General features: G+C 37.7%; 1 protein-coding gene across 1 annotated transcript; it reads right to left on the bottom strand.

The window, feature by feature from the left end:
* On the bottom strand, nt 1-26,276 carry LOC145490280 (ankyrin repeat and fibronectin type-III domain-containing protein 1-like). Its single transcript, XM_081469407.1, has 31 exons — nt 25,324-26,276; nt 25,112-25,179; nt 23,270-23,439; nt 22,146-22,282; nt 20,126-20,175; nt 19,662-19,733; nt 18,992-19,164; nt 18,482-18,526; nt 17,006-17,084; nt 16,583-16,686; nt 14,406-14,524; nt 14,044-14,122; nt 13,833-13,943; nt 13,293-13,390; nt 12,939-13,029; nt 12,277-12,435; nt 11,692-11,809; nt 10,867-11,002; nt 10,132-10,245; nt 9,195-9,290; nt 8,420-8,566; nt 8,142-8,185; nt 7,273-7,395; nt 6,967-7,006; nt 6,762-6,860; nt 6,074-6,245; nt 5,203-5,303; nt 4,830-4,895; nt 4,171-4,354; nt 3,833-3,921; nt 1-3,178 (listed from the first exon to the last, which is right to left on the bottom strand). Exons 1-31 carry the CDS (start codon nt 25,483-25,485, stop codon nt 2,891-2,893), a joined length of 3,534 nt encoding a protein of 1,177 aa, XP_081325533.1. The 5' UTR covers nt 25,486-26,276; the 3' UTR covers nt 1-2,890.
* Nucleotides 26,277-27,956: the final 1,680 nt, after the last annotated feature.

Genomic DNA, 27,956 nt, shown 5'->3' with positions numbered 1-27,956 from the left:
AGTTTACAGGTCTTTGGTTTTCAGCTGAGCACTTGAAAGAATCAACTGCAAAACACTGTCTTACTTTTCAGCGACAACCATTTCACAAAAACTCGAGTGTTCCACCAGCGATCTGGGTACGATATAATAAAGAGAGGAATTATGGGAAAAAACGGAGGCAGGCAACACGTGCCAAATGCATTTGAGACGATTTTGTGTCATAATTTACATGATCACTATATCATTTATTAAACAATTCCTCCGTTATTTAGCGGCACCGATATCCAGGTGACTCCACAAAGTGAAGAAAACGAAAATAAAGAGCACTTGGGAACGAAAACATGATTTACACCATCCAAAATGTTCTGTTGATTCCCTCAATTTTTCAACGTTGGCACATCGACAAAGTACTTACGAAGAGGTATTTTAACCATTCAGCTAATCAGTTACTTGTTACTACAAGGCATTGCGATGCCTTCTATTTGAAATACTATCGCCAATTTTAGCCGTTCAGACCAGATAGTAGTAATACTGGCATGAGTGACCTTATCAATCATTTGGTGCGATTTATCCCCCATTCAGCTGTCCGGTTGGTTTGGAATGTACTGTAACGCATACATCCTTAGAGATGAAAGATGCCTACCGTGCCAAGAGAATGAACGTTAACGTGGAAAGGAAAAAAAGACCACAAAGTAGTCTTACTGTTTAATTCTTTCCCAAGAACTCACAAAGAAGAAAACACAAAATACTTGCGAAATAAATTTACGTCGTTTATTCCTATGCAGTCATTCTATAATCATACATCATCATTTCTCCACGCGTCAAAATCGAACGTAAACATTACTCAAAAATAACTAAAAAAAATTGAATCCTTGCAGGAAACCTTTTCGAAAGGACCTTTAATTTACATCACATGAAGTACCTTCTGAGAACTTCATTCAGTCAGTGTTCCTTAACTTAATTACATACGGTCTATAAACTGAAGCCCAATTCCAAAGTTGCTAGAGGAAAAGAATATTGCTAATGACCTATAAACAAATTGACACCTGTTTCAAGTAAATAGGTACAATAATTCTTGATCACCTCCATTAAAAAAAAGAAATCCAAAAAAGAAAACCATCATTGACGCTCAAAAGATGAGAAAATGCAAACTCCTGTCACTAGAAGTTCTGGATTCCTTTTTCAAAACTCAAAACACGTTTTGGGAATAAATAAAAACACTTGTTATTGGCGATTATTATCCGATATCAGTTTGGCTGGGTTACAAAAAGTATGAAGTACACTACAACGTTAACCCCTCCAAAAGATAATTACACATTTGGATACTTTGTCAGCAAGATACAAGGGTTTTCAATTCCTTTTCGATTTCAAATTATTCCCTTTTTCCAGTCCTTCAGATTCTGTAACATTGATCAAATTTGAAAACATTGTAGTGCGCTGCTAAAAATATCGCGATGTAAAACCGGCTAATAAATATTCTTCATTGAAAAGGGAGCCAGCCCTTCTAATTATTTTTCACGCGTATCTTAGTAAGGTCAAAGCTATATTCACACGAGGGAACAAGCGAGTTAGATTTAAACGAGGATGAACAAAGCTCATGACACTCTTTCATTCACGACTGTCGTAAAACAAAACAATGAACCAATCAAAACTCGAAGCAAAAAGGTGCAACCGGTGCCAAGCGCGGGAAAATGCACGCAAATCTAGTCGCGATTGGCTCAAGTTTTAATCCTGATTGGTTAAAAAACCCTATAATTTGATTAGCAGTAAAACATAACTTTGCTCTGACTGGCTCAAAACAACACGTTTGCTCTTTAACGGTTGAAGAACATAAATAAACGTTTACTTATTTGCTGCAGCAAGTTGTAGGATTTTCTAACTAGTTATATACATCGTACAGTGTATCTAACGCAAAACCAGGGTCAACTACTAACCAATTTACACATTTTATAAATTTATAGCAAACTAATCTGTTGTATTTTTTTCTAGTTTTCCCGTACATTATTTGATAAAGCAGGCTAGCGCGCTAGTTTTTGGATAAAAATAAACATGGCCGCAAAAAGAGAGAAAGTAAAGTCGTGAAGACTCTTGTTTTAAATACTACGCCCTCAGCTCTAGAAGTAATTATTTGAGCAAAGTTAAATCTTCTGAGCATCTCTGCGAAGGTAACGATTACTTAACATTAAATATGAAATAGAAATTTGACACTAAAAAACAACCGAATGCTCTTTTTGACATACACCACCTTCAGCTATGTACAATATTAAATCTGTACTATATAATCGGTTTCTTTTGGTAGCAACCTTGTTATTTGCCTGTTAAATAGATTCCATTTTCTTTTGTACCTAAATATCTTAATACTTACCTATAATAAAATTTGTTGCTATTTCCACGACGGATTCACCCATCTTGTTTCAAAAACGGAGACACACTAAACAGAAATATGGCGATGCAGCAAACAATTTTTGCGACCTGATCTGTCACTTGACTTCTCACTTGGCATAATTTCTAACACCGGTGCTATGCCAGTTTTGTCAATTCCAGGGAAACGAAATTCTGGTTGTGACGGGACATTGCTTATCACATGAATGAAACCTGCTAAACTAGATTGCAAATCCAACTGAGCACAGCACAGATGTTAACTCGTGCGCTGTGTAAAATCTAACACACATCTTTGGCGTGACGTTTGAAATTCTAACAGCATACAGGTTCTCCTAGCTGGTTTCCTCTCTTTTACCAGCTACGAGAATTTCTTGACGCATGAACAAAATTTCTACCTTTTCATGATCCGCACGTCTCTCTTTTTGTTTGACTGACAGTGTTTGACGCACGTTTTGGAGTTTTCAAGGAAAAAATAAAACGCCGATGAGATTTGGGAGTCACATGATGACAATATAAGAATTCGCTCTTGTCACACACTCGTAAAATAACCCGAAGAAGACGCAGCCAAAGCCTCTGAGCGCAACCTGAGGTAAAGCTTGCCTCGTCTCCACGGATTTTGAAGTTGTAGTGGTTTAAAATCGTCTCTAAAACACTTTTCTTGACCGCCTATTACCGCCACCAAACACAAGTCTTTAATTTTCTGCTCGGAGAGATTGTGCCAACGTGCAGATTTGTCTCTATCTTGGCACTTCTTGTGAAGTTGTTGCACAACCATTTTGACAACTTCACCCGCTCTTGTGCTGGGCGTTATGTGAAGCTACAACAACAAAGAAATAAAACACATAACGGTTAATTCAAGAGTTAGGTAACCCTTCTCAGTGGTTTTCCCGCGCTAAAATCCCAAATGGCGGATGGTCTTCAGTGATCAGCCGACATATTTGATTGCTCGCGGAGAAGTCACCAGCGGCTGGGGACAAGTTTGAGACAAGGCACAGGCTGATAGAATCTTTGTGCCACGAAAAAAAGTAAAATGCAAACTTGCCTTCCAGTTCCTGATCAGGATAAACAGCCCGGGTCAACTTTTACGCAAAGAAATAGAGAGCGAATAATCTAACTGTTTTAGTATTAAATCCACTAGCCAAAACTTAATTGGAAAACTAGCTTCGAAAACGCAAAGAAGCGGCCGCCATTTTGTTAACAACCGCACACTGCTTGGCTATTCACTATCATCAACAGAGTAGATAGTGAGTAGCGTGGCCAATCAGAGAACGACATTCGTGGTAGAACGCTTGTATATTTATACTAATACGGAACATAACATTTCTGAAAGGTATACAATACTACATTGGAAAACAACAAGAAATTGATGTTTTTTCTCCAATATTTTGATAGAAGAGCTCAATGTTGACTGGTTTTCCAACCCTCTTTTTCCATTTTCCATTTTTAGTGGTGTTAACTGATATTACCGTACCGTCACTGTGGCTCCAGGGGGGAGACTGGTCTCTCCTGCTGTGTGAATTTGAACCACTCCCTCTCTAGGACTACTGCTGGGTGAAGAACCTGACGAAACATAAATCACAAATCATGACACTCACAGCAGTACTGCGATTGGTCTTCTGCAATTTGGCAAACCCCTACAACTGGTTTTGACCAATCACAACGAAAATGTTTTCTTCTGAGCCAATCACGAGAGGAAACTAATCCAGACATGACTTGGCTCGGCGTTAAGTAAGGTTTTTAGTTCAATCTTTGATTGATTTCAGTGATTACAATATTTTTGTATGCAAGATAAGGTAGCTATGCCCTTACTGTGTCCATTGCAGAGGATTTTTCCTTTCAAATCCGACGAACACACGCAACACTGGCCATCAGGATGAGAAACAGTGTATTCGAACACCTCGACCAGCGGTATTCCACCGCGGATTTGACGATCTCTGGCATAATGGAGAGCATCTAATATCCAACGCATTCCTTGCCACGTCTCGTCCAGCTCCTGTGAAAATGTCAAGTAATTTATTAGGCAACACAAAATTACGAAAAAACAATAAACGCAAATTCGAAATGGTTGGCAAGTTGGAATAGAACGTTGTGAACGTTGATTCAAGCGTGACTCAAACTTAACTTTGCACTTACTTGCATCTTTTTAAGAGTGAATTTTCCCGCGCTTAGCACCGGTTGCACGTTTTTAGTTCGAGTTCTGATTGGTTCATTGCGTTATTTCCGTTCCCCATGATTGGCCATTTGATCGGCCAGCTATGAAAGCTTTGGTTTTACGATAGTCATTTAACCAATCTCAGAATCAGGCCCAACAGTAAACTTCACGTGACTTGGCCTACGCGCGTATTTCCGCGCCTGACGCCGGCTGTACGTTTTTGCTTCGCTTTTGTTATTGGTTGCACTTTTACCTGAAGACAGTAACTGCAAAAGCATATGTTTAAAGAGAGCTTGTACCTAGCTTGTCAACTCACCCGCTGGAAGTCTAACAGCTGCTCTTGTCGTGCTTTTGCTAACTGTACCTCGGGTGAGGAGAAGGCCTTGATGGAAGAAAGAGAACAAATTGTTTCAAAGTGACTTCGGAACCTAGTTTAAAAAAGTTAAAATATTGACAAACGAATGAACGAGACACAGGAACAGGTTAAAACAACAACAACTCAAGAACGTTTTTATAGCTGTTTTCGTGTTCATTTTTCTTCAGCCACTTTAATCAAGTATTTGCCATGTTGTACTTTTAGAACCGAAGAATCATAGGACAAAGTAATTAAGAAGCCTGTTTGACTATACGACATGCCTTTTGACTTGAATTGCCGACCCTGTCCAGTACAGAAAACAAAACCAACTGACCTCTCTAAGCGACTGCTGTGATATGACAGAGTCCATATCGAGAACAGACGACAGACGAGAATAATGGCAAATAAACTCTTGCTGATAGGTATACATGTGAACTGAAAAAAATAAGAAATAACACCATTAAATACTATCACAATGACTGCCAGCGTGCCTACTCGCGCTCAGTCACATTGCTATATCCGGACTCTAAGGTAGGAACCCTTTAAAACTTCGCTAATCATAAGTATCTTTTTAGTATGAGCAAAGATAATTTAATCGAATTCCTTTCCTTTCTCGGTGTCTCTATCGAAATGTAGAAATAATCATGAATGTCCAGGAGGACTCGAAAGAAAGCTGTGGAAACACACTCCTACGGTTCGTAATCGCAAAGCCTTTCTCGTTCTCTCGTACCTTCGGCCTCATCAACTATCACCTCATAGAGATCTCGAGCTCATAGTCTAATTGTTTTAGTAGAATTCTAACTGAAATTTAGTTCGATTGATGTATTATTAAACTTTGCGCCTTAGAAAGATCGCTCTGACTGAATTGCCATTTGAAATTGCAGTTGTGTCCGCGCGCGCATCATTTTTTCAATAATTTCAGGTTTTTTAAGTCAAGAAATCGCAAATGTCCTTCTTTAAGTCTTCTCGGAAATTTAATTATCCGTTTGCATCAAAATGTTCTTTAACACATTGGAAAAACGAAAAAAAGCGTCGCCATTACGTGGACAACCTCCAGCCACTGCACACTAATGGCTGATAATGTACGGCCACTCAGCCAATCAAATTGCAGCATTTGCATTAGTGTACTAGTAGAATTCTACTGAAACTTGATAGAAACACGAAAATGGTTTATTTCTTAAATATAGCACCCAATGGCTACTTACTCATTTCAAACGTTTGTACAGATAGAGATATGTAGCCCTTCTGATGAGTGAGAGAGTCCACTTGTCCCGGGGCGCTACACACTTCCTCAGGGGGCGGGAACACAATGATAAATGACACATTCTCATCTAGTTCCACCACCTCTCGGTCATATATTCTGTGAAGTTTTGACGCCTAGCAAAGACAAAGAAATCTCGTGAGACAACGCAGAAAATGAAAAAGTTCTGAACGACAATTTTCTGTAGCTTGAAGCTGTCAGTAACATTGATATTCTCCCTACATGGAATGCTAGTCTATCACAAGTTGCCCCTAGCATTTTGCTATTGCCGGGTTACCCTTCTATTCCGCTGAGTGGAGGAAGTTATTATGAGAGTAAGCTGTCTTGCCCGAGAACAAAACACAGTGACCCCTGGCCCTGCACTGTGCCCTGGGTCAGTTTCAGATAGTACTGTGGATTTGATGCCTGCTAAGTATTTGTTTTGCTTGTTTTCTGCGTGTACAAGTAGTGTGCTCCAAATAAACTTTCAAGTTATAATATCAGCTACCCAACTTGGTTTAGTTGGTTTTCAATTTTACAGTTATCCTCTGTGGCTTTTTAAAAATTTGAGGCAAAAAATCCAATGCCTGTGTGTTTCCATTAACACACTCACTGTTACAGTGCTGTACCTAAAGATAAAATAATAGGACTACCTCTTTATTAACTCCAACTTTCTCCATCAAGGTTTCGGCTGCTTTGGCCACAAGCACTTGAAATTCATGTGCAGTCTTCGACGGCTCCTGAGTGTCCTCCTGTACAAACAATAAAAATAGTAATAATAAAAATAATGGTTGTCAACACATAAACACTTAAGTGGTAAACTATGGAGAGTGATCCATGAGAAGAGCAAAACCTTACCTTTAGAGAGTCTAGTGTTTGAAGCCATTGCCATTCCTCTCTGAAATGGAAATCGTTTAGCAAAATCAGTTAGGATAAAGTCGGTTCTGAAAAGGACTGTTACTGTTTCTTGACGTTTTGACAACCTGAGTGAAAGACTAGAGTTGACCTGGTTCAACTCAGGTTGTATCAACGTTGGTCACCAGCTACATCTCCTTTTCAGATTACCTTCTCCCAGACGACCGAAGAAGACGAACTAAAATCAAATTGATTAGAAAGAGTTACTTTCGAAAAATAACATGTAAATCACACATTCATTTTGCTTACCTGGACACGTTAGGGTTATCTCGTAATTTGACATGCGGCAGGACGTTTGGACAGTTCTCTTGTACCACAACATGAATAGCATCAACAAAGGTTCTGAGCTTCAAATAACCAATGTATAAACCCCTAAATACACATGTAAAAGGAGAAGACATACAGGTAAGGTTCCCTTACTTGCAGGGCTGTTATCTTTAGTGTCCTTTACTGTCAGGTTTTTTTGGTCAATTAATCATCAATGATCAAACAGCCGCAACTGCATGATTGCGACAGACGTCAGTTTTTAAAACTTTTCTGATAAACGTCAGACTTTCCTGATTAAATAAATATAAAATCTCAAATAATAGGTAAAAGGACGTTCAATCAACTCTATTAAAGCGGAAAACAAAGTATGGTGGGCGCTTAATTACACAGACATCATAGCTGTCTCACTGGTCCTGACTAAATATCACATCTTTCTCTGCAATTGAACTTTCTTCAAGGCAGACACCTCTCTAAAGTGGACAGCAGGAGCGGCTACAGAAGATGTCCTTTTTAGAGGGTTACTTATTTTTGTCAATACACTTTTCTGACTTGAAAGTTAATTCATTAAGATAGTAAAGTCCATCAAGCAAGAAAAGAAGAAAAGGATGATGCATGACTCATTCTAAAATATATCCCGGGACTTCACTTTATATAGTAGAAGTCTACAGTTTACTCTTACAAGACATACAACCGTCCTTTCCACCCATTTATTCATGTCCAATGACATGTAAGTGAATTGGCAATATAAAATCAGTGTTGTTAAAATTTCAATTTTCCCTGATCCTGAAGGACTTGTCTGTTAACATTTCCTAACCTGTACCAGCCGTGATGTTTCTAGTGCAAACTCTTACCTTTCAAGGCTTTTTTTACTGTTTTCATAGTAATGGATCTTTTCCTAAAGATGAAATATAGATCAAACTTTATTCACTAAGGGTACATTAATGACGGTAAAGAGCAACGTAAACCATAAACATTACATAAATTAAATAATCTCGTGATGTCTTACAGTCAGATAATTTAACACTAACGAACATTTCTTGTTTCAAATCCCCACAACATTTAATTCCTAGAGGTTTGTCATGACATAACAAAACAGTTGCTAGTGATGTCTACTAGCTTTCCGTCTTACCTGAATGGAGGACACAAGCATCTCTGATGCAGAAAACAACTCTTCCTGTAATCCAGCTTGAAGCGGAGTAGTCTGAATCTTCTTCTGAAGTTTGCTCAATGACAACCACTTGAGAGACATGATACGTGGCTTAAATGAACTGGCATGCTGAACACAGTGAAATGAAAAAAAAAAAAAAAGAAAAAAAAGAACATCCTTTAATCTCCTGGGCCAGGTTGTTTGAAAGCCAGTTAATGCTAACCCAGGATCAAAAGTAAACCGAAGTATTCCTTTTTCCTGTGTACAAATGTTTTTGACTGCTTATGTTTTGTGTAGATGGAGATTACTCCAGCCCAAAACTGTAGGACAAACAATACAAACACAGAACCTCACCGAAAAGTAACAAAACTGAAATCAAAATGCTCCCTAATCCTGGTTTAGCTTAATCAGATTTTGAACAATAAAGCCCAGCAGTAAATTCGCAGTACCTGCTTAGAACATATTTAAGAAAATGCAACTAGTGAGATCAGTAATGAAGTTCTCCCACACTGAAGGTGTCAGGTTTGACATTAGCATTCAGTGTGTGAAAACTAGTCAGAATTCAGTATATTTGCTAGTACAATTAACAATAAATTAAAAATAGGTACAATCTGCCAAGAACACAGTGAAAGGAGCGCACAAATCCCTGACCTCTCCAGCGCTCCCACTCCTCAGATAGCCTACAATGTTTTATTGGAACATGGTTTATTGGTATCAACACAATTACACAGTATTATGATCAGCAGAGCATACTTACAATAACATTATTGACAGCAACAATCACAGTGCTACCATTTCGATCCTTGACAGGTTTATAATGCAGTCTTCCAAGATCTTGCTTTCCAAGAGCACCCTGGAAAGAATACGATGGGTTTGCGGCGAGGAATTAAATACTTGAAAAGGGTTTTATTATTGTTTATAGTGGCCCAATGAACTATTATCATTGTCATCTTCACTATTACATGTAGTTTTCATTTGGTCAGACTAAGATCCTAAACACTTAATTGTGATCTGTTAAAGACACTGCAAATAGTGTATAACCAATTAGAAATAACACACAAGGCGCTTGTGTCTACAGTGCAGTGTTATCAATACAGAATTTTCACTGCTCAATTTTCAGATGTCCTTTTTATAGAGGATAGGAAAATGAAAGATGTCAACCAGGTTGGCAGAGGCTTCCAAACATCTAGTAGTTGCACTATTTTTCTAACTTGTACATGATATTTGTGGTTGTTTCTTGTACAATCACAGCAACAACACTATCAAGCCATATTGCCATCAGTATGGCTTGAATCTTAGACAGCTTCTCTCAGCAGGGGTGAGTCATTCTAATGTTCCTTTCTAGTCCTTCCTTGCTGCTTCTCTTCTTTCTATTTTGTAATGTATAATTCATTTGCTTGATGCATGTTTTCATATGGCTGATAATTTGTGTAGTGAAAATGGATTAAATTAAAAAAACTAAATTAAAAAAAAAAAAACTACTCAAGCCTTTTCTTTTCTCAAGCTTTGTTTTACTGAGTTTACTTTGTCCATTGTGGCCCTTAGTACAATATTAGTAAGAGGAAAATATTTCCCAAGGCCTATGCCTCTTTTATGGTATATCCACAAGGTGGTCTGAGTGCAGCCTTTACTCTTCACCAAATTCACAAAGAAGCAGTAAAAATAAATAATTAAGAATATATTAATATGAATACCTGCAGAGAGTCAGCAGCTTGGAGTAATTTACATCTAAAGAGGACTGAAGTTGACGATGACTTTTTCTCAATTTCCTGCTTTAACTTTTTAACATCTTTCCAAGTGCATGCAACCTAAAATGATAAATTCAGTCAAAACAATTATGATCTATTAACAAATACTGGCTGACAGTTGAAGCTCACCCTGCAGTTACCTATAAGGATAACTGTTCACTTGACCCAAATGACTAAAAACAGACATGTACTCCATCACAACACTTAAGTTTGATCCATATAGATTTCTATCCCTTCTGAGAGATTTTAAATGCCAAGGCAGGGAATGTGTTGGAATAATAAGAAGTACGAGACATCACATGTTTATACAAACTCAGCACATTTTACTAAAATCTTAGAAACGAAATAAAAACTGTTAAATCATGGTAGTTCAAGATAAAAACTGTTAATTTGATATACATATATTTTGCTCTTCAAGGCTCTTGAAGTTGTCTGCCATATATATATTTCAAGTGTATCAAGTATGAATAAAGATGTGACATCTTGTTCTTCTTGTTAGTTTTCTTGACTGTTTCCATTGGTTCACTCTGTGATTGAAGTCTTATAGCATGTGATGACCATATCTATTAAGCAGTGCTTTCCCATGAAGCTATTTATTTTTAAAATAATATTCATTACTCAGGCAGTTTAGAAAATTGTCAAATTTGCATGGTATGTTTGTGGTTTTAGGAGGAAATCTACCTTCATTAACCAGCAGAAGTCTTGAAGGAAGGTACTTGGGTGATTATCATCCACTTCAATTATGGGGATATTTTCATCCAAGGTCACGAGCAGTTTCTCATCGTCAGTGAACAACAGAGAAGCCAGGTATACACCTCTGGCAAAAAAAACAAAGTTTGCCAACCACAAATTTTAAAATAATCAATATAATTACAAAGTTCTGAAAAAACAAACAAACAAACAAACAAACAAACAAACAAAAAAGATAATGTTTGTTTTCCAGGAGTTAACACAGAATGGTGTTAACTTCAGTTTCTGTCCAATAAAACAAATAGATGTGTGGCTTTTCCTCATGAATGGCATGCTAGTAACAAGTTACTGCTAGCATTTTGTCAGGTAGCCATAGCAATGTGCCAGTATATATTTCTATTTAGGCATAGGTGGAGAGAGATATTGTGAGAGTACACTATATACTGCCTAGGAACATTATTTTAGAAAGAAGCCCAAAGAAAATACGCACCCTGATTGGTCTTTAACACAGAACTAGTACAAGCTGTTGACGTAATGATGGCGTGAACAAAGAGAATTTACATTTTGATGATCAAAATAAACAGGTTGTTTTCTTTTTTTCATTACAGAATTTTCTGAAAGAAATAAGAAAACATGTTCTCTGTGTTTCTGTCAAGTTATAGCAACACTTGTGGAAGTTTGGAAGAACTCAAAAAAGCTGTGAAAACACTTGCCTGTCAGTTCCTGTTCTATAACTCGATAGAAACACAGTGCAAGCTTTGCGAAGATGGCACTGGACTAGAATCAAAAAAGGGGAGTGAAGGAACTTGCTCTTACCTTTTCAGATGTCTTGCAAATTTTGGGGTAGAATGGAAGAGCAGATGAGTGTATTTTGTTAGACTCTTTTTCATTGCTGATCTCCGACTTGTTCTAGGGGATACACCGCTCTCACTTGCTGTAATCACAGAAATTGAAAACATATGAAAATCACAAAGAAAGAGCAGCCCTGAAACATGATATCAGTATCAAAGCAATATTGACTTTGTCCACTTTCTAATTTCTTTACATTTTACATCTCTCATACTAGGCATAGGATCATTTCTACTCAATTAATTACTAAAAGTGCACTGTTTGGTTTAAGGAAGTACTTATTCCAAAATCAGGAATGTCTTGAAATCCTTTATAATAAGCTATTCCAAAAATATGATGGATTGAAGAGGCTACTTCTTTTCAAATTTCTAAAAATTTTTAATACATCTCTCTAGAATGAATTTTATTATTATACAAGTTACATAAACCATGCATTCTATCTGCAGTATACTGATATGACTTAACATGCTGAATGATAATGATGAACTCGGAGCATAATAATGGTCATCATAAGTAAAGAAAATCACTGCATTTAAAAGCTGCTTTCCTCACCTGTCTCATTGCCAAATGTGTTACTACGTGGTCTGTGTGCTAAAACTGGTCTAACTGGTGAGAACTCTTCATGGCTTTGCCATACTCGGCCAAACAAATCATCTATGACATTTAATCGCCCTTGGAAACGAGGTTTTGAGTCATCGACCTCATGCCATGCTGTAGAATAAGATAAAAAAATGTTGTTAAAATTCATATCACAACAACATACACAACTTTATATAATTATCATAATGAGGTCTACTGAATATCATGCTATGGATGTTATGGTCATACATGTTACTATCTGATTCACTAAAAAGCCGACATCAAATTAATTGATTTGTCTGAGGTTTTGGTCAGATTTTTAATAGCATGAAAATGCAGACAAACAAAACTGACCAGTAAAAACTCCTGGAGTTACTGATGCCAATCAAACATCCAAGTTGATGACTTTCATTATCTCAATTTGTACTCTCTTGTTATTGATTCATAAAATACAAAATCGATTCATAATGCGTTGTTATTCTAGACATTGTAATAATGCTGATCAGTCTAGAGAACTTAGGGAATTATGCAGGTACAAATAATATCTAGCCTTCTACATATGTTACAGGGCTAAGATGCTAGACATTCCACAAGGTATTATTACCAACAAAATACTGAAAATCTGATCAACATACTTGAGGGCATTGCACAGGGAGGACTAGATTCTAGCCATGGTCCAAAGCCTTTGAGATTTCCACAGCAAACGCGTACATAGTATAACACAGACTAGAAAAAAGCAACAACTTTATATAGTTGGTAAACACATATTAACAATGAAAAGGTAGAATAAAACTTTAAAAAGGATGGAAGAAAAAAGATAGAAAGAAACTGTGAACAAACAAGCAAACACAAAAATAAATCACTGCAGCTATAGTGTAAACTTAAGTTTATCTTGGCTAAGGAAACTGCTCTTTACACGCACCAACACGGCATCTAGATTTTGTGCGCTAGTGTTGTGAACATAACAACGTAAGAGGGATCATGTTTACCTTTTGTAAATTACATATTGTGTACTCTAGGGATCTTAAATCACGAAGAACATATTCCCCTTCTAATAACTTGAAGTCTAGGGTCTTGCTCCATTGAACTAAAACGAAGAACATACAAGTATATCACCAGCTGCCATAAATTTACAACACAGCTGCATATACAATGAATGTAACATGAAATAAACAAAGTAATGTTAATAAATTATTTTGACACCTTTATGGCCTGGTACAAGGTGAGGTCTTGAACACACAAGGTAAAGAACTGAGGATGTACAGTGTAGCTAAGAAAAAAAACTAAGCTGGCTCATTGTTGAGCCAAACCAACCTTTCTGGCTTATCAGCTGTACCTTCAAAGTTACATGTACCCCAAGTCTTCGTTTTGTTGGTGAAATTTAAACTGGGGATAAGATGTCTTTTAACCAGTGAAGTCAGCCAAAAGGATAGTATCTTGCCATCTTTACTTGCAATAAAATGAATTTTCTAATGCAATGGCTGATTAGATTAAAAAAAATATGATTAGAAATTATGTTTTATACTCACTTTTATATTTAGATACAATAACTTTTTCACAAAGTGGTTCAATAAAACGAACAAGCAGTGAATCTTCAGAAGCAACTGATATTGTCACACTGCTTGGCTTGTCAGGTGGATCTGAGCAAAAAAAAAACACAGTTATTTTGGAGTTCACAATTGCAATTTGATGTCTTTGTGAACAACTTTGGCATGATGTTGCCCATTCAGAAATCTTTACCTATTTTTGAAAGTCCTTTCTTCAGTTGTTCAAGCAAGTGTTTCCTCCATAGCCACTCTTGAAAGAACCTTTCATTTTCCTGCAGGATACATGAATGATTAATGCCATTCTATACTGTGCTATACTGTTAATAGTTCAGTCTATTACTCTTAATAGTCATTTTGCAGTCTCTCCAAGAAAAGGCAGACAACAGGGAGGCTCTCATCTTCCTGATCTCAGTCCAAAATATATAACTGCTGTTAGTGGATCCAGGAGGACTTTGTCTCAATCTTGTGAAGAGCTTGCCATGAAAGAAGCTGTCAAATGAGAATCAAAAGTGCCATAGTTGCATCTAATGTGTAACTTTGTAAAAACATGTGTACCTTTACTTCAGAAGATCCAGTATCACTGACATGTACCACTGCTGTGGTTAGATCATCCACTCTCAGCTCTGCTTCCTTCAACAGCATGTTAATGTGCTTAGCAAGATAAGTACTTGGCACTGAAAGATAAGACATCAGATAATGTTTAAGCTTCCATTTTGTTTCATGTATGAAACAAAATGGGCCTAATCAAATGAGAGGAAGAAGTAGAAAGCAGGATTTCCAAGATGAGGTGATCAGGGAAACATTTAAAACATGAAACAAGCACAACACCAGCCAGAGAAGAGGCACAAGTCACTTAACCCTTTACCCCCTAAGGCGAATGGCAGTTTTTTCCAAGTCAAATAAAGACACTCTGCCCAGGGCTCGAAATTAACTTTTTTGTTCAGGAGCCAGCTGGCGACTAACGGGAAAAACTTGGTCGCCAGATCGTAAGTTTTGGTCGCCAACTTATTTTATATATAACTCACATGAGAACACTAACATGATTTTGTATGTTACTTTGCATGCAAGAAAGTCACAAATGAAGAGCTAAAACTTTTGAAAACAGCACGAGTAAGACTTATAAACTGTTATAATGCTACCGTTGTTCTCAGATTATTATGGGGAGCTTAAGCACGCGCGTTTTTGAGACGCGGACGGCAACCGGAAGAGAAGATTTCGCATGCTTGGACCGTATTGTCCCCCAGATTTTTATACTACTCATCTCTAATGAAGAAAAGATACTTAGCAATGTGAATATGGTTGTGTGAGGACAAGTTTAAAGTGAAAAAAGCTCACTTCCGGTTACCGTCCGCGTCTCAAAAACGTGCGTGCTTAAGTTCCCTGATGTCTCTGGTTCGCAGGTGATGGTTTTCTTCTAAGTTATTTTAGATGGGGCGAAGCACAAAAACTTCTACGTCCGTGGTTTTCGTAATGACACAAACACGGGTCCTTTCGTATTTCTTCAAAACGCAGTTCTTTATTTTCGTCGCCTTTTGCCACTGATAAACAACACTGTGCTTGGTCTAGGCTCCTACACAACTGATCACATCTGCTGCCATTGTTCTCGCGTCAACTGAAAAGCGCATGGTGTTGTAGTGTGCCCGTGATCCCAGTTTTGGAAGAGGCCGCTGAAACAATATGGCACCTGGTAAATGCAGTTTCGACGTGTCGAAGTGATTTTTACAATAATATTACAAGTAATTTTTACGATTTTCTTGTAATACTCAGACATTATTTTAGTGGGGACGGAAAGGTGAATTGTCTACTAGCTACCAGATCCGAATAATTTCCCTATCTAAAGATTTAAAAACAAAAGTTGTGTTGTGGTCATCTTTACTTATCGTACAAATTGCGAGTCGCCAGCTGGCGACCAGTTCTGAAAATTTAGTCGCCAGTGCTCAATTTTTGGTAGCATTGGTGACCAGTGAGTCGCAATTTCGAGCCCTGCTGCCTGTGTACAATATGCCATTTGAAAGCCACTAATCAGCTTATTTAAGAATTGACATCAGCTGTTATGAAGGAGGTAGACATTTTGAGAGAAATTGCTTTAAAATGGGAAAATGAACGACTTCAAGAATGTATCAATCTTCTACAGTAACTATATTAGGTATACCCCTAAACTATAGCTTATTTAGCAGCTCTTAGTGCATAGCTTGATATGAAACAAGTCTTGTATTCAATTTGCATCCCGAAAAAGGAACTAAAAACTTCTGGGGGTGGTCAACCATGTCTTGGATGGGAGGGGGTCAAAATTTTATGACTTCAATGAGCAGATCTTCAAAAGACAATTTTCATGGCAAAATTCATAGAAATCTATCAAATATTCACAAAGTTATGACCTTGTGTGCCAATTTGCACTCTTAGGGGGTAAAGGAAGTGGGTACCTGGGAGTTAAAGTGTGAGACCTGGAAATCTCAGACCACCTTGTCCCCCTCCCCCCCTCCCCTCTCCCCCACCTTTACTATGAAGGAAAAAGGCTGTTCATGTCCAGGGATCACAAGAAGTAAACTTAAGACATCTACTACTGCATGGGAAATGTTCATCTACCAGTCTGGTTACAACAGGTTCCTCAGAAATGATGTTATTGGCAGGGAGGTAATGGACTTATCTTGAAGCTTACATGTACTTGTGAAGTGTAGCAGATAAGAGAGGGTCCCAAATCCCCAATGAAAACCAGAATACCATGCACTTACATTTTGAGCTTTCTTGAGCACCATACAACAAAAGCATTTTGACAATGGAAAGGGCACCAAGCATGGCAGCCACATCTAGAGGTGCCAACCCATCATCATTAACCCTGCACAAAATAAATAAATAACATTGATTGGCAATACAGGCATATGAGAGCTAACAGAGCATCAAAAATGATGATTGCTAAAAAACCTAATTTTGGTTGTTTTATATTTCAATTTTTTTAGTTATTATATCATGTGTAAGTAAAGATGTACAAAATTTAACATCCTGTGACCCATTAGTTAACCCCAAGCCAAGTCCAAAAGTACACCATGTATTTGTGTCAAGACAACAAGGATAAGAATGACCAGAGTGAAAACCATGATCATGGAGGCTGCCGATCTTAGGAGGAATAGTTTATATAAAAGATGTGGCATGTCTACCCATTGATGTCTACATCCTCTGATTCCAAAATATTCCTAATTTCATCAGTTTCTTTACGGACAATTGCATCAACAAGTGCTGTGAATGGAAATAAAAATGTAAGTAATAATTAAAGTAACAGCCAAATTCAATAGTGTACAATCAATGGTACATAAAAAAGGTAAAGACATAGTCTGCATATGAGCCTCACAAATGTATCTGCAGCTGGTGCTTACTGTATCTCCAGTTTCAGTAACATGAAGGGACTAGTGGTATGTCTCCTACCCCCTGGATGGAAAGCTAGTCTATTGCCAGGGTTATCCCCCAGCATTAAATTCGCCGGTACCCATTCATACACATGAGTGTACAGTGTCATCCCCAAGAACACAACACAGTCACAGTGCCCATCCAGGGCTCGAACCTGGACCACTTGATCCATGAGGCCACTCTACCCTCCAAGTTGCGACCATTCTAGTCGCCATGGCGACTAGAATTTTGGAGCTGGCGACTAAATTAGAACGCAAGTCGCCAGCTTGGCGACTAAAATTAACGTGACCTATGTGTCAGGAGCTTGAGCGGACTATCATCCAGAGCGAAAAGAAAAACGTTCTGAGCATTAAGAATTCACTTTGCAAAGCTAGTTGTTGTGGGATTTTAACCAACAGAAATGGAGACTGAATAAAATGAAATGTTACATGGTAAACAAAGATCAAAGAATTGCGTTCAGTTGAGCTTGGGACGTGACGAAATTTGTTCCACTCGACTGAACTTTGGCACATGTCAATTTTACCTGGAAGCGTGAGACAATGCGCGCAATCCGGTCATTTGCCATCGAAAAGAAGAGGAATTGTAAAAGCTTGGAAAGCTCGACGGTGACAGGATCCACAATATATTTGAGAAACATCCAGATGTATTTCCAGGGTATTTTAACTTGGTATAATCTGTGTTGTTTGCACTGCTCCTGTTGTGTGAATTACAATTGATATACACAAATATTTCTGTGTTTTGTGAAGCAACTTTTTTTCTTAATTTTCATTTTCATTTGATCATCAATCATTCCAATAAAAGCATATTTGAATCAAAATTAGGTGGTTCTTTCACTGAACGAGACTTCAATTTACTTGGTGGTTCAAGGAAAATGTTATTAATAATACAGTTAGATAATAATAAGATTATTATTTATTATCAATTAATTATTAATTTATGCATATATTTTGGCGACTAAAATTTTTCACTGGCGACCAAACCTGAACAGTCAGTGGCCAAATGGCCACTAAGGAAAAAAGTTAACTTGGAGGGTTGCCACTGTGCCTCCACAAGGTGCACAATGGATGCTGAATGGTAATGAAATAAAGAAACAAGGAAAAGTTCTGGTGATTTAGTCTGTGCCAATCCTTGCTGGACATTTCTAAGAGTTCCTTGATAAGTGTATCATTTTTCAATGCTTAAATTGAGGAAATGGAGCAAATTAACTCTGGAGACATTGAACTACAAACCATCTAAAGTGGTGTCCCTTTTTTTCTTTGATTTCTCTCTGAGATCTGAAAATAACAATTTATAAGAACTTGTTTATTATTACTAATAATAGCTGCTTTGATCATTTAATTTTAACTCTTTTATTTTAGTCATGCGTTTTATACATGAGCCTCTGGCTCGGATACTGAGGGCAACCTCAATCCCACCCAATGACTTTAATAAATTGATTGATTGATCATGTATGTGTGCTGCCTGTCTCCTTTTAATAACAGACCACTCTTAGTGTCAGTCCTTTGAATGAGGGGCTACTGACTACATGACTAAATGAAGCTAGGAGTCGAGCCAAATGGATGAGTGATGGACTCAGAAGGAACAAATGACTCTCAAATGTGAGAGTAATAAATTTATTAGGCTTGAGTTGAAAATAAAATTATAATGGTTTATTTGTCCCCAAAAGATGTTGGAAAGTTGTTTGCCAGCAGTCCCAATGCAGGCTATCAGTAAACAGCCTTACATGTATTAGAACCCACCTCTGTTATTGAAACTGAATCTATTTTCCTGGACAGAAAGCCGCATGCGAGGAGAAGAGCGTTGATTAACTGACATAGCACGCTGTAACCTTGGTGATTTGCTGCTTCCTTGTGATGATGCTGATCCTAAAGGAGATGCGAGATCTTCCAAACTGTGTGATCTTCCTTGGTTCCTAAAGGTAACAAAACACCACAAAACAACATTTCCAACTGACAATACTTTTGTGAATAATCAATAAGTAAAAAAAATCCTGAAAAAAATTTCCCACATCAGCTAGAATTCCTACCACTGATCTGTTATAAAAAAAAACTCATCAAAGTTATGCAACTTGTAATGTGTGAGAGAGGGGCAAAACTTGTCACACCTTGCACCTTCCCAGACAGGATGAAAGTCCGCTGAAGCTAATCGCCCACGTAAGCATTTTTTAAGATTTCCCTTACAATTTGCAGGAACACACTCATGCTGTTATATTTAAAAAAAGTAAGTGTTTCTTCAGCTGTTGCATGTGTATACTGTATGGGAAGACTATGACAAACAATGTTAACTTATAAGTGGAAGGTAGAGCTTATGGTGTGTTATTTTTAATTCTTATAAAATAATAATGATTTTCAAGACTAGGACGCTTCTTTCCCCCAGCTAAACTGGCATCTTCCTTAAATCCTGCCTCACCTTATGCTTCCTTTCTCCCTTCTCTGGCTAAGTCGCCGTGCCAGTTTGCTTATTCTAGTATGCTTTAAGCCACTGCAAAACAAACCAACCCAGTACAGTGTCACTGTATGGTACAAACTAGCTTGGGTTAAAAGGTTAAGCCTGCAGTCAAGTCTAGAGACCCATCAGGCTTACACTTATCTTTGGTTTCTGAGAGGCAGGAACTTACTACTTCTCTCTCAATGGGATGCTAGTCCAGTATGGACATGTAACTTGCTGTTACCCATTTATAAACTCGGGTGGAGAGCTATAGGTGAGTGTCTCTCACTAGAACACGATACTATGAGTTGGTCAGGGTTCAAAACTGGACTGTTTGATAAAGAGTCCAATGAAGATCCATTGGGCCACTTCACCTCTGGTGAGGGAGTCGTGCATATCGTTTGGAGTGACGTACATTTACTGATAAATTTTGTGTCAAACCCCACCTTTGCTTCTTCTCCTGGTCTGTTGGAGTGACAACTTCCTCTTCATTACCCTGGTAGGAATAACAAGTTTTGACCTACTTATGAAAAAGGACTTCACTCTGATACAAAGCACTCCTGTGGAGGGGGGCATAAGGGTTTGCGATGATGCGTTTATGTGTTATTTTTGGCGTGGTTTTCTGGAAATATTTATTGTAACCTGCAGCATTGCGGTTTTATAAGAATAAGAGGTTTGTAGCTTTCCCAATATTTAAGTTGAATTGCGACCAAAAAATGGGTGTTCCAAGCTTGTGTTCAGGATATTTTAGCTTGAAAACTAGCATCTTGATGACTTTTCACAAAAAAATTGTCAAAAGTGTGACCTTTGTACCACATTTGAGTGGTTTCCCTTGTTGAAGTTGTAAACATCAAGTTTTTTTCATTGGCTAAATAAATAAGGTGGTACAGTGGAACCTCGATTTAACGAAGTTGCTGGGGACCGGCCAAATTTGTTCATTAAATCGAGGGTTTGTTATATCGAAAACCTCAATATGACGAATTTGAGGGGAAATGGCCAAAATGTTCGTTATATCGAGGTCATAGTTAATGATTGAATCGTAACACAGGTGACTTCTCTCACACAATTCAATGCAGTTTTCATCACTCAGAAGTGCCGCGTTCTGAGATGCAATTCATTAAGTATGGTGGCTTTCAATATCAGTTATTTTAACTTTTAAGCAGACGTGCAGCTTTTGTTTGCAAAAGAACGACACTTTCAGAGTAGCGATTTAAAAATGTTGCAACATAGAGGTTATGCCATATATCGAGGTAGCTTTTACGTTTGGGCTTCCGGAATATGTTCGTGATATCGAAGAATTCGTTATATCAAGGTTCGTTATATCGAGGTTCTATTCCATACATTTTACTGTAACTTTGGCCAGGACATAGAATATCGTTTGTTATATCGAGGACTTTGTTAAACAGAGGTTCATTAAATCTAGGTTCAACTGTATTTCTAATAGAATGGCAAACCTGAAGTATTAATGACAGCATCTAGGACATTTTGTAACTACAGTACATGTATAATGGTTTCGGTTGCTTGAGCTAATAAATCATTTTGATGGAACATTGCTGGAGTGTTTTTACGTTTTTCTATAGGCTTTTGTGGTTTTTGGAACTCTTCTCATGCCCTCCTCCCTGGCCTGTAGGTCACCAACACCTGCAGTTTGTTTGATGCAGAGCCAGCTGAGGCAGGGCCAGATTCCTCCTAATAATGTTATGTGAAAGTGAAGAATGATCATTGCAGTAAATTTTCCAATTTAAGCAATTGGAAAGAAGAAGGCTGAAAAAATCAGGGCTTCAATGGGATACAAACCCGTGACCTTTGCGATACCGGTGCGATGCTCTACCAATTGAGCTATGAAGCCACACATTGGGAGCGAGGTCAATTGATTGAGCTCATGTCTTCTTATGGGGAGTGAAATGATGTGAAGTATATATGAAATAATTCATATTTGAACTGCGGTTGTAGATGAAAGTGAAGAATGATCATCGCAGTAAATTTTCCAATTTAAGCAATTAGAAAGAAGAAACCTGAAAAAAATCAGGGCTTCAACGGGATTCGAACCCGTGACCTTCGCGATATCGGTGCGGTGCTCCCAATGTGTGGCTTCATAGCTCAGTTGGTAGAGCATCGCACTGGTATCGCAGAGGTCACGGGTTCGAATCCCGTTAAGGCCTGATTTTTTCAGGCTTCTTCTTTCCAATTGCTTAAATTGGAAAACTTACTGCGATGATCATTATTCACTTTCATCTACAACCGCAGTTCAAATATGAATTATTTCATATATACTTCACATCAATAATGTTATGTCTTAGCTTGGTTTTTTATGTGCAATAACTGGGACATCTTAGATAAAATTTCTTGTTTCTTATATACACACACATTTAGACAGTAATTTGTGCTATATATTATGGCATTCCTAATACTAATTAATGAAAGGCTACATGTCGAATGCAAGTACACTCATAATGTAATTTTTACCTCTAATGTATGCAATGATTGAAGACGTACATCAGTTGAATAATATAACCCTCCTGTTGTGTATCCAAAAGGAACTCCATCAGTGCTACCACTTGCTACTCCACTCTCGTCATCCTCTTCAAGATTCCAAGCTGCCGCTAAGGAAAAGAAAGCATGTCTGTCTTCAGCAGTGTTCAGAGAATAGTCAACAATGATTGAGTGACCTTAAACATTCAGTACAATATGAAATTGAACTGTCCTTGAAAGTTACACTCGAAGAGTTAAGAGATACTTAACAGTATGCAATGTTTTAATGTATTGTAAATTGAACCACCTACTCAAACCTTGGCTCATTTGTGCACATAAATCTAGTGAGACAATCTCAGATACTGCAGACTACAATGTGCAGCACTGATACATGGTAATCACACAGGTCCCAACCCCCTGTAACTCCTTGGTTGTTTGTATTGACTTCCTTTTCCACTTGCAGAATATCCACGGATAGAAACTTTGATTAAGACATTATCTTAGCAGTGTACATGTTTCACATGCGTATTTTCATTAAAAGTACAAGTTGGCGATAAACAGGTTGCCTCAAGGACTGATCGAATTAAGTCATAGATTCAGTTGGGAGCATACAAGTACATCTTCTGTGTGTTTTCAAGAAAACAAGAGAGTCACATTACATACATGTACCTTTGCGAGGCAAACAAAAGTATCAAGTTACAGACGTTGATATGACGAGTAAAATTTTTAGTTTTCTGCTTAAACTTCTGATAGAAGTTAAAATGAACAACACCACAGTAAAATTGAAAACTGTCCTGGCTGCAATTATTGTGTTACATTTAGACTTGAAAGAAAATACGCTCAAGGCACAATTACATACTGCTAAGATTATGCCTTACACAAGACTTATCTGTCCATTCATATTCTGCAAGGGGAAAAGGCTAAGCTGAATTCCCCCGACCTGTGTGACTAACAAGTGACAGTAGCTAATGTATTGCACTCTGCACTATCTGAGATTATCTCTGTCACTAGTTTTTAAATTTGCTAAACAAGGAATGCTCTGATTCTTACAAGGAGAGAAAGAAGACACACAGCATGTAGTTTGTTACAAGTTATTAAAAGTAATTTATAGTAATTACCCCTAGAAGACAAAGGAAACTTCAACTTAAGAGGAGCCTTGGAAAAATTCCTGCAATCTTTTGATACTAGCGGCTTGTTCACATTCTCTGAGATAGAGGAAATGGTTAATGCTCTTGCCAACGAGGGTTGTTTAGTCACTGGGCTGCGTAAAGGATGTGGCTTTTGCAACCTGTAAACAAAACAAAAGGTTACAACAAACAACACTGACAACAACTTATTACGCTACAGTTTGTTGAGGACACTTCGTATAAGAGTAAACTACAAGACGAAGGAAGACAAAGAACCTGAAACACATAACAAATTTTCCAAAACTCCTTTATACTTTGAGTCATAAAAACAAGGTCTAATACTACCGGTATATGTTTTCATCAATTTGGCAACACTCTGGTAGAAATTAAAATATGAAAGATCAATCTATATGACTGTTCTAGATTAGCTGAAACTTTGAAGCAAATGCTGAAAAATCTCTGAAGTTAGGGCAATGATCTCTTTGTTTGCTAGTCACAAGGGATTAGAGATAGATTTCTAAATTTTTTACTTTTTGTTTTTATTTTATTAAAGTCAAGCATTAGTTTGCACAACACTGGATTTTTAAGAGTAAATACAACAATATACACTGTAACCTGTCTGAAGTCAGAATTTGTTATTGGCTTGTTTTGTTACATGAAAATTCTGAAGCAAATATCCTGACGCACTTTATCAAACCAATAAACCATTGATTGCATGGTAAATTGTATTTACGTCATTTCCTTGCGGTTTACTGACACAATAGATAATAGCAATAAATAAACCAAGTGCATGCATGATTATCAGTCACTTTATAATCAAAAATAACTTTGTCCTCAATTCAAGCTCCACATCCATCATTATTAACCAACTACGGAATATTGCATATATGCAAATACTTATAGAGTCATATACACTGATAAACAAATTGACCAATTTAGTTTTAGGAATACAATTAAAGGACCTGAACTACCAATGCAAAGACAGACAGCTTTTAATTCAGTATCAATCAAGTGTCTTTTAATTTTTTTCAATGATAGATGCATTTTTTATCCTTCACACCTTACAGTTAATCAATGAGTCTTTGCACCAATCATTTAACCATTTATTTGACATTTACGAGCTTGCTCATCAATCACCCTCTACATGATCTTAAGATGCTTGTTGATATGCGAACTATAGGATTACTTTGACCTGATCTGTATGACCTGACGAAGAAAATAAATATCAAAGAAAAGATAGATATTACGTAATAATCCAAAAATAGAAGAATTTGTTATATATTTTTTGGGTTCCATTGATTTTTTCAAAAGCATTTTCACTACATCTGCAGGTCTCCTAATTAAGAATTGCTCTTCATTTTAGTTTTTAATTTTATGTTATTAGCCCCATAACCAATTTTCAGTATGAATCTGAGTATGAATATACCAATTTCAATTTATTTTATCACTAACAATATAATGCAAATAAATAATGTGACTTAGAAATTTAAACTCTTCTTTGGTTTTCCTCAAGACTTGCCACTACATGCTGATAGTTCTGTATTTCTAGTTGTATAATAGTAATATTTCATTAAAAAAAATCGAAAACGGCAAAGTACCAATTTTTAGTTTTCTCATTAAGAAATCATTAAAGTTTAATTGTTTTCCTTTCCTAACTCGCTGACAGCTTTAATTCAGCTACAGAATATTCAGTGCAAATTCACATGAACAACCGGTGATATATATCCTGTGACTACATAGCCTGAAGACATTTTATAAATAGAGCACTTTTGCTGCTCAGTCTTCCCCCGAAATAAAATGAGACTAATTATCATAACAGCAAATAGTACTTACGAACTGCTAGTTTCGTCGCATGAAAAATTGCCATCAATTCCATTGAAAAAAGTGGCGCTACATCTTCCCTCTTTCCTGTGCATTGAATAGAAGAAAAGAATAGTTGATTGAGATCCGAATTCGCTCGACTAAAATATCGAAATCGCAAAGAAAACAGATCGAGGTCAAATGGTGTCGGAGTTTACCAACAAAACTACGAAAAACAAACTCACGACTTGCCTGAGCAGTCCACCAAGGTCTTGTTGTTGAACGGGCAAGTCACAATCGAGCTCTCCAGACGGGACGAGAAACCCATCAGTGGTACATGATATCCGTCGAGCTGTTTCATTTAATCTGACAGTCTCTGCCCTGGCCGCTGTCGTCTCTTCAGACATACTCACTTTACAATTCACCCATAAAACCGCAAATCTTGACTACAGAACGTTTTCGGTCAAAACCATTCACCAAACAAGCACTCGACGATAAAAAATGTACAGTTGATGGCAAGTTACCGAAATTTAGTCGGTCAGGCATACCGTCAATACGAGCACGAATACGCAATTATCCACGCCAATCTTCGTTGTATGTAGACTTGAAGTGAGAGTGTACACTGATCAAAGCCTGAAGGAAGAAATACTGCATATGTATTGAATTTGACGTCCATTCGAGTCGATTGATAAAGACATTGACGAAGCAACGCGCTTTCTGCCTCAATCAAGCGTGTTGCAAGGTCTCACGCTGGCGAAATAACTGGTGCTTTATTCCAAACCACCAGTGCCAGAATGATCGTTTCGCAACTGCCAAGACTTTGCTACACAATCACCCACAAATTGTATATTACCTACAAGAGGCAGATTGTCGTTGTAAAACATGTATATCTGGTTCCGCTGGAGGTAGACTGGGGAGAAGTGAAATTGGATCCAGGATTTCTCAAATATCTTTCGAAAAGGCGCGAAACTGAAAGATGAAGAAAGAAGCCCACCCTCACCCCCCACCAAAAACAAACGAACAAACAAACAAACAAATAGGCAAAAGCAGCATATCCCTCCACTAAAACGGACGGGATTGAGTGTTTAAGTGAAGATGGGCTCTTTTACCTGTAATTTTTATTAAGAAAAACTGCAGGGAAGGGTGGTCCCCTCCCATCCCTCTAGACCTGCAACCTATACAGCGTAAGTCGTATATCAAATTTTGTCAACGTCCAAAAAACACACAACGACAACAAAAGTCAACTAAATTTTCGTGCGCAAAGCTATTTCAAAGTTCTGTTTCGTTAATAACCTTTCAGCATTTTTTCATGTATGAGATTGAAAGCAGAAGCATATCAGGTGATATGCTTCTGATTGAAAGTCATTATTTTGTTTTTCAAAGTGAAACATTGATACAGCGGTGATTCGCCATTGAATAGCAAGAGAAAGAAAATATGGTCTTTTGGCTACTAATGGCTTAAAGGCTAGCTACGCCCCTGCACTGCCTTTAATGATTCAATCAGGATATCACTTCAATTATTTTACATTTTTAGTGTCTCTGTGTAGACAGCGCAGTTTTCAGTATCTGGACAAAGTCTAGTTTTTTTGGTTACAACACAGGTAGCCCAAGCTCGGAAAGTGAGCATCCAGTTACATGCAGTAGTACTGAGTTAAAGCAATCAGTCAAAATAAATATAAGGATTTGTATGGGAAAAGTGTGGCCCAAAGGTTAGGGTTTTCAGCCAGTTTGGTCAATGCTCTCTAGTCTTGAACTGGGTATATTTTTTAGAAGAAGCTACTTTTTCAGGTCATAAGTAAATAGAGGGTTTTGGGTAGCAGGCCACACACCCCCACTCAATTTTTCTGGGAGTACCGCCCCCCTCCAGTATTCTATTAAGCCTAAAAATATGAATGAGTATAAGTATTTGAATGAAAATAAACTTAACTCAATTATTTCTCTTGAGGTTTTGAAGCATGGGCATAGCTAGGGGGGTCCTGGAGTGCCAGTGACCCCCCTTTTGTAAGCCATTTTTAAGCAAACAACCTACAACAGGTGGTGAAACTGACATGACAATCTGGTGAGTACCCTTACTTTGACACAGTGTGACCTCCCCTTTGAAAAATCCTGGCTACACCCCTGCTAAGCCGTTTAGTCCGATTGCTCTGTCCTCTATATTCCAGGGGTGGGGTTCGTTTTATGGCCATTTATAATAAGGCGGTGTTTAGTTCCACTACTCTACTCTCTATATCCCACAGGGAGGGGGGGTTCGTTTTATGGCCATGTTGTTGATGTTTACTTCCACTCAGGCTCTGCTCTCTATATCCCACAGGGAGGAGGGGTTCGTTTTATGGCCATGTTGTTGATGTTTACTTCCACTCAGGCTCTGCTCTCTATATCCCAAAGGGAGGAGGGGTTCGTGTTATGGCCATGTTAGTCCATGGGCCAGACCACTTTTCGGTACCAAACCTAAGGACAAAACCTAAGTGTTATCAGCAGATACTACTGCATGAGTTGTTTTCAAATTTGTATGATAACCTTTCTGAATGAGTAGCTTTGTGCGGGATTTTTTAATTTAAAATTTCGCAAAAAAAAAAATGGCTTCAGCATGGAAACGAGGCTGAGAAGAAGATCCTCTTAATATATGGTCACGATCATTTTATCAGTACTTTAGATATTTGAAAAAAAGAAAACATTTGTATTTCTCCTCGAAGTTATTAGAAGTAGAAATTTGTGTCAGGATTACACCAAAAAACTAACAAACAACCAACGGTGTCATTAACATTACATCATGGGTAAATCCAAGATGGCGGCATTCTTGACAGGTGTGTAGGGCTAATTTGTGCTAAAATTTTGGTTCCTTATAGAAACGAGAAATGTTTTCAGGGGATAAATAAAC

Source organism: Orbicella franksi, chromosome 6, assembly GCF_964199315.1.
Source record: "Orbicella franksi chromosome 6, jaOrbFran1.1, whole genome shotgun sequence".
Taxonomy (NCBI): domain Eukaryota; kingdom Metazoa; phylum Cnidaria; class Anthozoa; order Scleractinia; family Merulinidae; genus Orbicella; species Orbicella franksi.
Note: the sequence above shows the minus strand (reverse complement) of the source record. Positions and strands in the feature narration are given on the sequence as shown.